The sequence below is a fragment of the Eulemur rufifrons genome, chromosome 2 (assembly GCF_041146395.1).
Source record: "Eulemur rufifrons isolate Redbay chromosome 2, OSU_ERuf_1, whole genome shotgun sequence".
In the NCBI taxonomy this organism is placed as follows: Eukaryota; Metazoa; Chordata; class Mammalia; order Primates; family Lemuridae; genus Eulemur; species Eulemur rufifrons.
Window position 1 is genome coordinate 59,081,134 of NC_090984.1, and position 14,539 is coordinate 59,095,672.

At 39.0% G+C, this 14,539-nt stretch overlaps 1 protein-coding gene across 1 annotated transcript; it reads right to left on the reverse strand.

Moving 5' to 3' along the window:
• Positions 1-350: 350 nt before the first annotated feature.
• RAB2B (RAB2B, member RAS oncogene family) lies at positions 351-14,423 on the reverse strand. Its single transcript, XM_069463080.1, has 8 exons — positions 14,260-14,423; positions 13,943-14,014; positions 11,214-11,281; positions 5,352-5,434; positions 5,040-5,132; positions 2,961-3,072; positions 2,287-2,355; positions 351-1,106 (listed from the first exon to the last, which is right to left on the reverse strand). The coding sequence occupies exons 1-8, from the start codon at positions 14,303-14,305 to the stop codon at positions 999-1,001; spliced, it is 651 nt and encodes a 216-aa protein (XP_069319181.1). The 5' UTR covers positions 14,306-14,423; the 3' UTR covers positions 351-998.
• Between the last annotated feature and the right edge of the window lie 116 nt (positions 14,424-14,539).

Sequence of the window (14,539 nt, forward strand, 5' to 3'; positions counted from 1 at the left end):
TACAATGTATATGGGGAGACAGATTCCACACATAAAGCAACTACAAAACATATTTACAAAGTTACATATAAATAAATATACATATAAATATATATATGAATAACATGAAAGCTAAGGGGTACTGTATCAATAATTAGAGTCCTTAGGTCAGTCACTGAAGGCTTTCTAAAGAACTTTTTTTTTGACTTTTAAGTATAATGTTAGTGAAGAGTAGGGCATGTGCAAAGATATGGAAGTAGGAATAAATATGTCATGTTCAGTAAGCAGATTAGCTTGATTAGAGTACAAAGTCTAACTAGGTCTAGTTAAGAAGTATGATGAAACAGAAGTCTATCTGGTGAAAGACTACAATATTACATCTGGTCCCTAAAACAAAATGAACACAGAACAGATTTTTCTTTAGGTAATTAAGTGGCCATAGGTCCAGGACCAACTCCACTGCTCTCAAAACTTTTGTAGTTACTCTAAGAGATAGAAACTAGCAATGAGACAGTACTCAGCATCCTTAAGCTAGTAGAAGGAAATGCCTGCCTTTTGCAAAAATTCTTATGAAGTGGCAAGTAGATGCCCAAAGGCAAGAAAAAAAACTCAATGAAATTCCTCAGCAGAGGATCTATCATTTAAAGGCCAGCCAGATCACAGTAATATCAAGTGTTCAAGCAGAATGTCCTTGATCCTAATTCTTGGTGGGGAGCAGATTGTATATGCTTATGAAATTATTTATTTTTTAACTACTATGACAATAAACTTTGATCCTAACATTTTAGAAATTAAAATAACAGGGTGAGGAGAGCCCTAATCTATAGGGAATGTTCACGTCCCTGAAGAAGGACAGGTCAGCAAGGGCCCAAATTCTCCCTTGGTCTTTAAATGGAAAGGCAAAACATCACACCTTGAAAAGAGGCTGCTCTCAGCCAAAGCAAGTAAGACCTCTTTCATTAAGACTATTGATCTGAAGCTGTTCCAGGAAGGGAAAAAAAAGAGTTCAGGCCAGATGTTCAGCAGCAGCCAGAGTTGGACCCTACGTCACGACTGTTCCGCTGGGAGGCGCTGGGTCCCACTGATGTACAAATTGACTGCTGGGGCCCAATCTTGATGCCATTTGCCTATAAAAGAAAAGAGGCAATAGTTCCCAACTCAGTGTTAAAGTGAATGGGAGAAAGGAGAAATAATTAATTTTCTAAAAGCAGGCATGGCCTTGGCAGTTAACCATGTGCTCTAGCCAGACTGTTGTGGAACAATAATCTATGACAATAAGACTAAGATGATTACCTGTGGCATAAGTATCACAGTTTACTAAAAATGCCTTTTGTGCCTCCTTCCTTTTTTTTTTTTTTTTTTAAAAAAAGAGACAGGGTCTCCCCATGTTACCCATACTGGAGTACAGTGGCTTTTCACAGCTACAATCATTGTGTGCTATAGCCTTGAACTCCTGGCTTTATACAACCCTCCCACCTCAGCCTCTCAAATAGCTGGGACTATAGGCATGAGCCACTGTACCCTAGGCCCATTTTTTTTTTTTTTTTTGAGATACTTGCTCTGTTGCCCCAGGTAGGGTGCAGTGGTGTTATCGCAGCTCACTGCAACCTCAAACTCCTGGGCTCAAGCAATCCTCCTGCTTCAGCCTCCCAAGTAGTTGGGACTACAGGCACGCGCCACCATGCCTAATTTTTTTTCTATTTTTAGTAGAGACAGGGTCTCACTCTTGCTCAGGCTGGTCTTAAACTCCTGACCTCAAGAGATTCTCCCACTTCGGCCTCCCAGAGTGCTAGGATTACAGACGTTGAGCCACCTTGCCTGGCCCCTGTTCCTATTTTTAAGATGTACTATTATACTTAAATTTCATAGCTATGTGCAGAATTAGGATGTGATTAGGTAAGAGTAAGAGGAGGCAAAGAATAGAAGTAGCATATTAGCATATGATTCTTTTTTGTTTTGTCCCAGAATTTGCTTTATAGAAATAGCCCTTCTAAGCAATTAAGAATTATACCTCCCCTATGTTCTGGAATCATAAGAAAATGAGGTTGAAAAGAAAACCTCCCACATTTTATAAGCCTTTTAGGTCACCAACTAATAATCTCTTTAAGCAGTCTGGGTCTCAGACTTGAGGAAAAACAGAAAATGATGACAGGTTTCTGTGTACCTATATAAAAAAGCAAGTTTGAATTGGCAGAGATATGAGAAGTATAATGATAGATGGGGAATATAAGCATTCCGTTCTACGGAGCTTCCAATCCTGTTCAGAACAAATCAAAGTTAACTGGCAGCATCCCCACCCTTTCTTACCTCATTGTGGACATCAAATAAACCCTGCTGGATCTTCCTATATATTTCTTTGGCTGTGTTAATGAAGGCCTAAAGGAGACATAAATCATATTATCAGTCTCAAGTTTAGGTAGAGAAATGAGATAAAAAGAATATAAATATTCCTATTTGGATTTCTAAGGTGAATTAGGAACCATTAGAAGGTAATAAAAGTATAGAAGTTACCCCAAATGTCACTGTAAAAACCATTGAGAGTAATTTCAAAAAAAAAAAAAAAAAAGGGATTACATGATATTCTGGTACTAATCCAAGATATTCCTAGGATTCCTAGGTTGGCACCTTCTGCAAAGAAAACAAATATGTTCTCTTCTCTATTAGTTATTCAAGATACCATCAATACCAGGCCTAGGAATAACTACAGTAGAACCTATTGGACACTCCAACTAAAGGGATTTATAAGTAACAATGGTGTCTAATCTACACTTACCAATTAATGTTATTCAAAGCAAAAGTAAAACTTTAGAAATCAGGGTAAAAGAAAATGGGATGATTGCCTTAAAAGGAGACATTCTGTTACTATGACCAAAAGACATCCTTTCTTTACCATGACTTATAGGAGAAGAGAATTCTGAATAAAAGAACAAGATAATGGTGTGATCTCTGAAGAATTTTCCCCACTTTTTTCCAGATAGTACCTCTTCAACATTGCAGGCTGTTTTGGCTGAAGTTTCCATGAATATAAGTCCATGCTCCCTAGCAAAGGCCTCTCCTTCTTCTCTCTTCACATCCCTACGAGACTCTAGGTCACTGCAAGAGATTAATTAGGAAGAAAACTAAAAGAAGATGCAAGTGAAAGAGGAAAATCTAGTTCTAAAAGAATTAACTGGTTTCAACTCCCAGTTAATTTGTAAAGAATGTAGATGCTACATGATACTCTCTTGTATAGGGTTACTGATTTCTGTAGCTTCTTGGAAAATATGCTTCAGATTCAGGACAGCTGCTGCATGACTGAAGACAATACCTTACTCTATTATGGCCAGGCATAGTGGCTCACGCCTGTAATCCCGGCACTTTGGGAGGCCAAGGTGGGAGGATCACTTGAGGCCAAGAGTTTGAAACCACCTGGGCAACATAGTGAGATTCCTATCTCTACAAAAAATTTAAAAAATTAGCTCGTTTGGCAGTGCATGCCTACGTCCTAGCTACTCTGGAGGCTGAGGTGGGTGGATTGCTTGAACCCAGGAGTTCAATGTTACAATGAGCTATGATCATGACACTGTACTCCAGCCTGGGCTATAGTGCAAGACCATGTCTCAAAAAAAAAAAAAAATTATATTCACCACCTATGGCCCTTCTAGACTGTAAGCTCCATGAAAGCAAGGGCATGACTTTTTTTCATCTTGCAAACTCAGTTTGGCATGGTGTCTAATACATAGATTTTCAATAAATCAGTTGAACCAATAAATAAATACAATTAGCCTGTGGCTGCAGTTCTCACACAGTGCTCCCTGGGCATGACTACAAACTCACAAGAGTCTCAGGAGATACTTTAAATTTTTGAGGGAAACACAGTAACACTTCATTTCATAACATCACGTGAATTACAAATTTAAGATAGTTTACAGTGTCGACATCACATCGAGATGGATTCTGTTCAGTATCTTCCTATCTCTGTGAAGCTGTTTTTGGCAGTTACTGTGATAAAAAAGTACTGCACAAAATTCAATATGGAACAGGAAATGAGAGTGGTAGTGTCCAATCTTGATTCCAAAGTTTGAGAAGCTGTGCAGTGCCCAATAGACACACACAGGTCATTAGTAGCTATTTAAGAATGCAATAAAAATATTATTTTTTCTCTTAATTTATGTTTTTCATTTTCTAAACAGTTGCTAAGTTGTTATAAAAAATACTTAAGTTGTTTGAAATTAACTATTTAATAATCAAATTATTAGGTATTTCTTTTGGCCTATGGGTGCCAAGAAATTTACTGAGAATAGCATACATTGACATGTGAGAAAACCAGAACCCTGTGCATTGCTGGTAGGAATGTAAAATGGTCCAGATGCTATGGAAAATAGTATGCAGTTCCTCAAAAAATTAAACACAGAATTATCATATGATCTAGCAACCCACTTCTGGGTATATACCCAAAAGAATTCAAAGCAGGGGCTTGAACAGATATATGGTCATAGCAGCCTTATTCACAATAGCCAAAAGGTGGCAGCAACCCAAGTGTCCCTGGACGGATGGATAAACAAAATGTGGTATAGGCATAAACATTCATCCTTAAAATAGAAGGAAATTCTGACATATGCTACAATATGGACAAACATTGAAGGTATTATGCTAAGTGAAATAAGCCAGTCACAAAAGCACAAATATTGTTATGATTCCACTTATATGTTATACCTATAGTAGTCAAATTCATAGAGAAAGAAAGTAGAATGATGGTTGCCACGGGGGTGGGGGGAAGATGGGGAGTTAGTGTTGAATGAGTACAGAGTTGGTTTGAGAAGATGAAGTTCTGGAGCTAAATGGTGGTGATGTTGCAGAACAATGTGAATATATTATACTTAATGCCACAGAAATGTACACTTAAAAATAGTTAAAATGGTAAATTTTATGTTACATATATTTTACCACAATCAAAAAATTTTCTTACTGAGACACTAAGAGCACCACAAACTGAAAAAATTTGAAGACCAAGAAACTCAATGTCCACAGAGGACCTAGATGACTTCTGTTAACTATTATTCACACAGATAAAATTTTACCTCTTATTCCCAATCAGCATGATAACCATGTTGGAACTAGAGTGCTGCCGGGCATCCTCTAACCATGAGGTCAGGTGGTTGAAGGTTTCACGTCTACATCAGAAAAATTTAGAAAGTGGGTCAGGGCCGATTTTAAAAGGCCAAAACAACACCAAATATATGGGAAAGGGGGAAAGCTATATGCGTAAAGAAAAACATTAGAGAGGTCATTCCTACTTAGCATCCTTAACAGAAATGGTAGATAGAAAAAACAAAAAAGCTTTAGACAATATAAGGAAGAGTCTCCCTCCCATGCACAAAGATCTGGCTCACCTTGTAATGTCGTACACCAGCAATGCTCCAGCTGCTCCCCTGTAGTAGGAACGGGTGATAGAACGGAAGGACTCTTGCCCAGCCTTTCCCACCAACATGGCAACAAAAAATCCCAACAAAACTAGGTTATTTCCAGAGAACTGACTTTATCACATGCCATTCTAATACAAAGGACTTAACTAAAAAAGAACTTCTATTAAGAAAAGAGAGTTAGGGAAAGGAAACACACCTGCCCAAGGAGAAGCCCAGGTGGGATATCAGTATTTTTCAATAGGAGTGCAATTAATATTTTGGATAGGTCACTTATTCTTCCTGTGAGATTGTCCATCAAATTACTGAATGATCAGCATCCCTGGCTCCTAGTCACCAAATGCCAGTAGCACCCCACAGTCAGCATGAAAATCAACGATATACCCATATATTTCACCATACCCCCTATGAGAGAACAACTAGAAATAGGACTGGAAACTCAGGATATGCTGTATTTTCAATCCCACATAGGATGTTGAACACATAACATCAATCTTTCTGTTCCTGTTTCTTTATCTGTAAAAAGGAAAATTATCTTAGAGAGTCAATACCCTGTATAATAGAAGATTCATTCCAATGGGTCAATGTAGAAAATTAGATACCAGGCACTTAAATTGAGCATATGCTAACTGATGTTTAGTGTTCCACTGATAATGGCAGGACTACCTAGATGGCCCTTGGTGGGATCCTGTCATAGAAAATAGGAATAAAGAACAGGGAAAGAAGCCCAAGGCCCAGGACAGAGTTTTCCTTAAAAAAATCAACTGTCCACACTCTAATACCATTTTCAAATGGGCCAAGATGTTAAGAGCAATTATATTGCCTTCATATACTGGGTATTTTTGCTTTCTTGATGGAATAGGATTTTTGTTTTTGTTTGTTTGTTTTTTGCTTTAGGGAAAGCAAAAGCATCTTTTAAATAATAATATGAATACCCTGTGCATTGAATCTATCCTATTAGGAAAGTTTTCGCATTCTTAAAATCATTTATCCTCATATCCCTACATAAGAGTTGGGAAGTAAGACTACTGTTCATATTTATAGATAGGAAAATTAAGATTGAAGACATGGGAAGATAAATGGTTTTCTCATAGTATAATACCAATAATAGTGATGATGCTAATGATAACACTGCAATAATATTAACTATTTTTTTGGCCTACACAATGTTTCAGGAACTATATCAGACAATTACATGTATTATCTTATGTAATTCTCTTAGCAGCCCTGGGGCAGATATTATTATTATTCCCTTTTAAAATGGGGAAGATGAGGCTCAAAGGGACAAGTTTAGTAACTGGCCAAACATCATAAAGCTTGTAAGTGTTGGAGCCATAATTTAAACTTAGGATCTCAATACTTCCTAGCACAAAATTATGTTCTCTTAGTCAATAGGGGCTCGCTCTGTCACTCAGGCTAGAGTATATGGCACAATCATAGCTCACTGCAGCCTTGAACTCTAGGGCTCAAGTGATCCTCCTGCCTCAGTCTCCCAAGTAGCTGGGACTACCCGTGTGCATCACCATGCCCAGCTTAAATCGAGGTTTGAATCTGAGAAGAGTTCCAGTACACTAACTCTAAGATTACTTTTCCAACAACACAAGAATCTCTTTCTACAAAAACCATACAAACGTTTTAGTGAGTTCTATAACTGTTAGAACATCAGCATCTAAAAATACAGGCCAGCAAGGTGGCTCACACCTGTAATCCCTGCACTTTTAGAGACCAAGGCAGGAGGACCACTTGAGACCAGGAGTTTGAGACCAGCCTGGGCAACATAGCAAAAACCCGTCTCTACAAAAAATAAGGAAAATTATCCAGGGGTAGTGGTGTGTGCCTGTAGTCCCAGCCACTCAGAAGGCTGAGGCAGCAGGATCACTTGGGCCCAGGAGTTCAAGGCTTCGGTGAGCTATGATTGCGCCACTGCACTCCAATCTGGGCAAGAAAGCAAGATCTCATCTTTAAAGAAATATAATAATAAAAAAAAATAAGGCCGGACACAGTGGCTCAAGCCTGTAATCCCAACACTCTGGGAGGCCAAGGCAGAAGGATCGCTTGAGGACAGAAGTTCTAGACCAGCTTGAGTGAGACCCCATCTCTACAAAAAATAGAAAAAATTAGCCAGCGTAGTGGCACGTGCCTATAGTTCCAGCTACTTAGCAGGGTGAGGCAGGAGGATTGAGGATTGCTTGAGCCCAGGGGTTTGAGGTTGCAGGGAGCTATGATGACACCACTGCATTCTAGCCAGGGTGACAGAGAGAGATGCTATCTCAAAAAATAACAATAATAATAATTAAATAAATAAAATAGTTCTAAAGTCCTTTGTCAGTAATACTGATAACATTTTAAGTTTTAAAAAATACTTTTTCCCTCCAAGAGCTCACTTAAAGTTTTGTATTTATGGCCGGGCGTGGTGGCTCACGCCTGTAATCCTAGCACTCTGGGAGGCCGAGGCGGGTGGATCGCTCAAGGTCAGGAGTTCAAGACCAGCCTGAGCAAGAGCGAGACCCCGTCTTTATTAAAAATGGAAAGAAATTATCTGGCCAACTAAAATATATATAGAAAAAATTAGCCGGGCACGGTGGCGCATGCCTGTAGTCCCACCTACTTGGGAGGCTGAGGCGGTAGGATCGCTTAAGCCCAGGAGTTTGAGGTTGCTGTGAGCTAGGCTGACAGCCACAGCACTCACTCTAGCCCTGGCAACAAAGCGAGACTCTGTCTCAAAAAAAAAAAAAAAAAGTTTTGTATTTACTTCCAAATACTTCCATGTCTTACATTATTTGGGTCCTGTTTTCCTTTTATCTCTTACTTTTTCTCCTCTTCTGCTATAACCAAAAGCCCTCCTCCACTTCCCCTATGGCTTACCAGAAACTAAAAGGGAAAAGTTTGTAGAAGGCCCACATGATGGTTGAATTACATGGCAGCATTTAACTTTAGCAGGTGAAAATACTTTCAGTAAGTCGTCGGAAAACCTTTTAAAATCAAATCACTCTATTTCTTCATTGCAGTCTAGTTCATGAACCAAAGTGTGTGAGCTAGAAAGAGTTAGTGGTTCAACTTGGGCTGGTCTGCATCAGTCCCAGGTGTCCTTTTCCATACCCAGTAAAAAATCTGAAGCAGCAAAAAACTAAGATGAAGGGTTTGCAAAGGTTAATCTCAAAATAATTTATAAAAGGGAACAGAAAAAGAACAGTTGAATGGCCATGTAGTTCTTAAGGATCCTTTCCGCACAGTAGTAGCTCTCAATTTTCTTACTTCATGATCTAACCACATTTAAATGAGCACTTAAGGAAAAGAAAAAAAGAAAAAGCCAGCAAGCCAACACATGGCCATGACCATACCATTAATTAGTACTTACTGGGTTTTTTTCCCCTGGCATCAAAACATCCGTTTTTGGAAATGGTAAAGGTTTAAGTTAAAGAGTCTGAATCTAGTTTACACCAGTCTTGACACCTACAGGCTTCATTTTTTGTCACCTCCTCAGAATGTATCCTGCGGTCTCTTTAGGGGGTCAATATGGGAAATATAAAAATCAAGGGCTAATAAAAGGAGAGTTGCAATACCTACTTGGGTTAATAACCACACAGAACCCCTGAGTCTCAACAATGAAAGGAGGAGGGAATAAGTCGCAGGTGTTTAAAAAAATATATGGACTTAACTTTGGCAACAGATATAGAGTAAAATTTCTTAGGCTTTATTGGGGGAAAAAAGGCTAAAAACAAAGACTGGCCAAATGAAGCAAGTCTGCAGATTTTATTTATTTATTTATTTATTTTTGAGACAGAGTCTTGCTCTGTTGCCCAGGCTAGAGTGCTGTGGCATCAGCCTAGCTCATAGCAACCTCATACTCCTGGGATTGGGCAATCCTTGTGCCTCAGCACCCCAAGTAGCTGGGACTACAGGCATGCACCCCCATGCCTGGCTAATTTTTTCTATATATATTTAGTTGTCTGGGTAATTTTCTTTCTATTTTTAGTAGAGATGGGGTCTTGCTCTTGCTCAGGCTGGTCTCAAACTCCTGACCTCGAGCGATCCTCCTGCCTTGGCCTCCCAGAGTGCTAGGATTACAGGCGTGAGCCACCACGTCAGGCCAAGTTTGGAGGTTTTACAGGTAACTAGCTAGTGTTATCAACTATTAGAAATGTGAAATGATTCATGGTTCTATAATTAGGGTGACTCAATATGGTGAGATGAAAAATCTGATCAGAAGGGTAAAAGATTTTTAAATGCCTGGAAATACAACAAATTTACAGGAGAATATCATCCTAGTTAAAAGCACCTGATTAATCAGTGCATCCAAAAGAGGTAACAACTTTAGAGATCATCAGAAAAGGACTGTCTAATAAGGCCCTAGAGAAGAAAAAAAACTACTTTAAGACATACACTTGTGGCCGGGAGCGATGGCTCATGCCTGTAATCCTAGCACTCTGGGAGGCTGAGGCGGGAGGATCGCTCAAGGTGAGGAGTTTGAGACCAGCCGGAGCAAGAGCGAGACCCCCGTCTCTACTAAAAATACAAAGAAATGATCTGGACAGCTAAAAATATATAGAAAAAATTAGCTGGGCATGGTGGCACATGCCTGTAGTCCCAGCTACTCGGGAGGCTGAGGTAGAAGGATGGCTTGAGTCCAGGAGGTTGAGGTTGCTGTGAGCTAGGCTGACACCATGGCACTCTAGCCTGGGCAACAGAGGGAGACTGTCTCAAAAAAAAAAAAAAGACATACACTTGTGTGTGGTGGGGAGGGTGACGGATGACAGGGAGGAAGAAGGTGGCAAAAGGGAGAAAAAGACAAAATAACTTGTGCACTGCTTGTAAATATAATGGCTTTAGCTCGTTTATCAGAAGAAACAATAACATAGTAAGAAGTAAAGAAACACAGGAAGAGATTTTAGCTGAATATTGATAACTATTTGCTAACTCCCTTTAACTAGAATAGAGACTAAGATATTTTCCTTGTGGAAAAGAAAGGTACAAGTCAAATGAGATAGTGCACATGAAAACAATTTATCTGGATGAAGCAAAATTACACTACAGCAAGCTAAATTTTGGCAGAGCTACATTTATCAAATCTTAAGATATGCATAAACTTTAACCCAGAATTTCCATTTCTGGGCAAGTATTCCACAGAAATTCTCAAACATTTGCATAAAAACTTAGTAAATAACAATGAATGTTCAGTGAAACTTTGCAATAATGAAAAATTGTAAACAACTCAAATTTCTATCATTGGGAGGATAGTTAAATAAATTATGGTACATTCTATGACTATGCAGTGGTTAAAAGGAATGAGGCAGATCTATATGTATTGATAAGGAAAGGTCTCTAAAATAGAGATTGTTTAATAAAAAGATAATCTAAGTCACACAGCTAGAACTACTTTGTCACAACTCTATACATGCAAACGTTAATAAATACAAAACCACTACCATATGTTTGTGTTTATATTTATGTATTTAAATGCACAGAAAAAGTCTGAAAGCATACACATTGAATCATTAATAGTGAATTTCTTTGGCAGAGTAGCAACCAAGACTGGGAGGGAGAAAGGGTTTATGTGTATGAAGCAGACATCCACTTTTGACTCTAGAAACTTATATTGTTGATTTTATTTTCACTAAAATAAATTAATATATTACTTGGGTCATATAAAACAAAAATTAAAAGATACGGCATTCAGAATTTGTAACTGTAACTTCCCCATCTCTTTGATTTCGTGCTTCCTCTATTTCATCTTCACCATTAGTCCCACCTTCACAGCCCTTTTCCCCTGCATCAGCCTTTATTGTTATATTTGGGTCTTGGTCAGGGACTAAATTATTTTTCATCTCTCACCGTATCCCAGATTTGCAGTTTGATTTGTTTCCCATCAATGTTGACCATACGAGCTCCAAACTCCACACCTGTCAGTGAAGACCAAGAGAAAGAATGTGATTCTCATGAACAACAGCATGTTCAATGAGAGGTTTGTGCTGTCCCTGGATGTGTTATAACCCATCCTTTGTCTGCACTCAGTGCCACTAATACACTTACTGCTGTCTTTTTGCTCCAATTAATTTTGTGTTCAAGTTCCTTCCTTTTCCTTCTAGAATTAAGAAATTGTGTTCTAAGTGATAATAACCTCAGAATGTAGCCGAAAAGCAGATATGGGAATTAAACCAATTAAGAAGTCAAAAATAAATTTTTAGCAATGTTGGTTAATGCTTAAATTTGATTAGGTAATATTTAATTTTACAATTTTTTTTAAAAACTCTAAAAATTTTGAAAATATTTCCCGACATTTTCTCAGTCACTTTCTAGTCTCTAGTTTGAAACTATATTTATATTTTTGCAATTCTAGAGTTTTTTGTTTCACACACAGAAAACAGTTTCTCAAGAACAATACATTTCAGATCTCCAATAATTCCCAGAGTTCACTGGAAAATAGTCTCTCTTATAGGAGTATGGAAACTGGCATTCTGAATAAAGCTTTTGGTTTACCTAGCAATTCATCTTCTCTTGAGGTAATGCCAGGCCAAAACTTAAAAGCCACTTGCCTTAAAAATACTTGAGCATAAGTCAGTCAATTTGTCCTATTTTCATACAGTACTGTGCATATAGCATGAGGAATTCAGAGTTCTAAGTAAGAAAGAGCACAAATCTACATTAAGGGGCAATAAGCAACTATTTAGTGGTCCTATATAGATATGCACAATGTATCTGTAATATCTCAACTGTAACATGCTGCAGTCAATATGAAAGATACAAAAACTTGGGCCAGGCATGGTGGCTCATGCCTATAATCCTAGCACTTTGGGAGGCCAAAGTGGGAGGATTGCTTGAGGTCAGGATTTTCAGGAAGATACAAAAACTGCTTCTTTTCCAGCTGCTTCATCAAGAATCAAGTGGTAGCTATTGAAAAAAGTCACTAAATCTTTTTTTTTTCCTTTCTGGACAATTAGGAATAGTATTTCAATGTTTAAGAATTAAAAAGTTAAACTTTTGTCTCCTTTTATGCAATTTCTTCTAGTTATACACTCAGAGACCTTTATATTTTATTTTGTACATTTTTTCTATCCACTTGCCTTGTTTGTCATGGTACAGAGGACTGAACTCAGAGAGAAACACACGCTCTACTGGACTTTGGGGAAAATTTGATTGATAATTTCACTCCTTCACTTTAAAACCTGGTATTTGCTCCCTGGTAGCCTCAGGTATTCCAAAATTTGGTACCTACTTTTTTTTTTTGTAGCTTTATTTCTTGCCAGTCTCCACTTCAAACTCCATGCTCCAGGCCATATTCAATTACTTTCTGTTTTCTGAATGTGGTCTCATCTCTGCCATCCCTGAGCCTTTGCAACCCCAGCCTGTCTCTCGTGCCCTAATCATTCTTCCCATCTCTACAACCCCTTTGCCTGATTAACTCCTTCTCATTCCTCAATATTCAACCTTTCCTGATACAGATGGCAGCCTCCCGTCCCCCTTTGCAATTAAAATTTACTTGTCAGTATCTGCCCCCAGCCTTTAGAAGACTATAAGCTACTTACGGGCAGGCACAATGTTGCCTTGCTAAGCATTGTACGATTAGCCTCTATCACAGTGTAAAAAATCACTTAATATCACTTTAAAAAAATATTTTGTTTGCCTTTGCTTTGTTGATGTAAAACAAGAAAACAAAAATATTTTCTACTCTCTAAATCCTTTTGTAACCTCTTCAACTATTTGGATCTGAATAAAACCACTGGGAGTAGTAGTACTTTCGGATTTCTATGCAGATGGGACTTGGAAGTAATAACATGGTAAGAATGGGAAGCTAGGGTTTTGTTTTAGAAGTTGCATTTGCATGGCAAGAAAGCTAGTTATATATATATTGTTTTATTTGAGCTAGGGTTATGGAGATTATGGATATGAGGGTGTTAAAGCCCCTGCAGGCCATGCCTTACCACAAATAAGTGGGAGATGTTAATGCTTTCCAGGATCACCAGTGAGTGTTTGGAACTCTATTATACTCTTTTTTTTTTTTTTAAAAGGAAAGTTATTAATTTTATCTGCCTTTTAATTCTAAGGCTAGGATAACTCTTCAGTTTGCTTCTTCCTCTCCAACATTAAAAAAAAAATCTGTGTTTACACTGAAAAATACATGAGGTTGGTACAAATTTACTGCAAAGCACAGATGAGTTTTTGAATAAGCAGTATACTTTCGTGGGATTTTATATAAACATAAAAATTGCATTTGAAAAAAATCCTATGGCAACTAGTCTACCAGACCTCGCACTCATCTCTAAAGTTCCCCCTTTTTTTTTAAATTTTTTTCTTTTCTTCTCTTTTTCATATTTTCTTTTTTCTTCTTCATCGTCCTCTTGTTGCTATATAAAGTTCCCTTAAAATTATTTACTCTCCATTAAACTACTCCCCTTTATCAACGTTTCATTAGTCACTCTTCATTAACATAACTTTGGACTAGTTTAAAGTAGTGAGGGGTAACTTTTTATTCCGAACACTAAACGCTGCTAACTTTCCTTCCACTTTAGCAATTTAGCTAGTCAGGTTTTATTATCTGTTCTGGAACAGGTAGATGCACTTACCTATTGTGAGGTCATGGACAGGCTGGAACCGCTTGTCTGTGAACTGCAGGAGGAGACATGATTTCCCCACACCTGAAAGAGGAGGATGCGCGTTCTAGGAGTCACGCGGCCGGGAACCCCTTCTTGAGTCTGGGCGTCTGGGACAGGTGAAGGGGAGACCTGAGCCCCGAGCCCCGCCCCCGGCCGCCCCGGCCCGCCCCGCCCCCGCCCGCTTGTCTTGAATCGCCCAGCCCACTAAGTGAGCCCCGCCCCCGCGACCCGATTTGGGAGCTTCGGATCCCTGCCCCAGCCTTGAAGGCGGTCCACCCGCGGGTTACCTGTGTCCCCGATGATGATGTACTTGAAGAGATAAGCATAAGTCATGGTCCCGATTCCTCAGGATTCCGGGTACGCCCGACTTCTACAGCCACTTACCTCCGACCTCTCTAGCCACTCAATCTACCGAGCTCCTTATTTCCCACCACCCCCTCCGGCTCCTCTAGCCCAGATCACGTCTCTATTGCTCTCCCCAGAAATCCTCACTAGGTCCGGAGTACCCAACGGTACCTCCAGGGATGCCTCTAGCACTTCTACGTGCCATTATCCCACCAAGCTCCA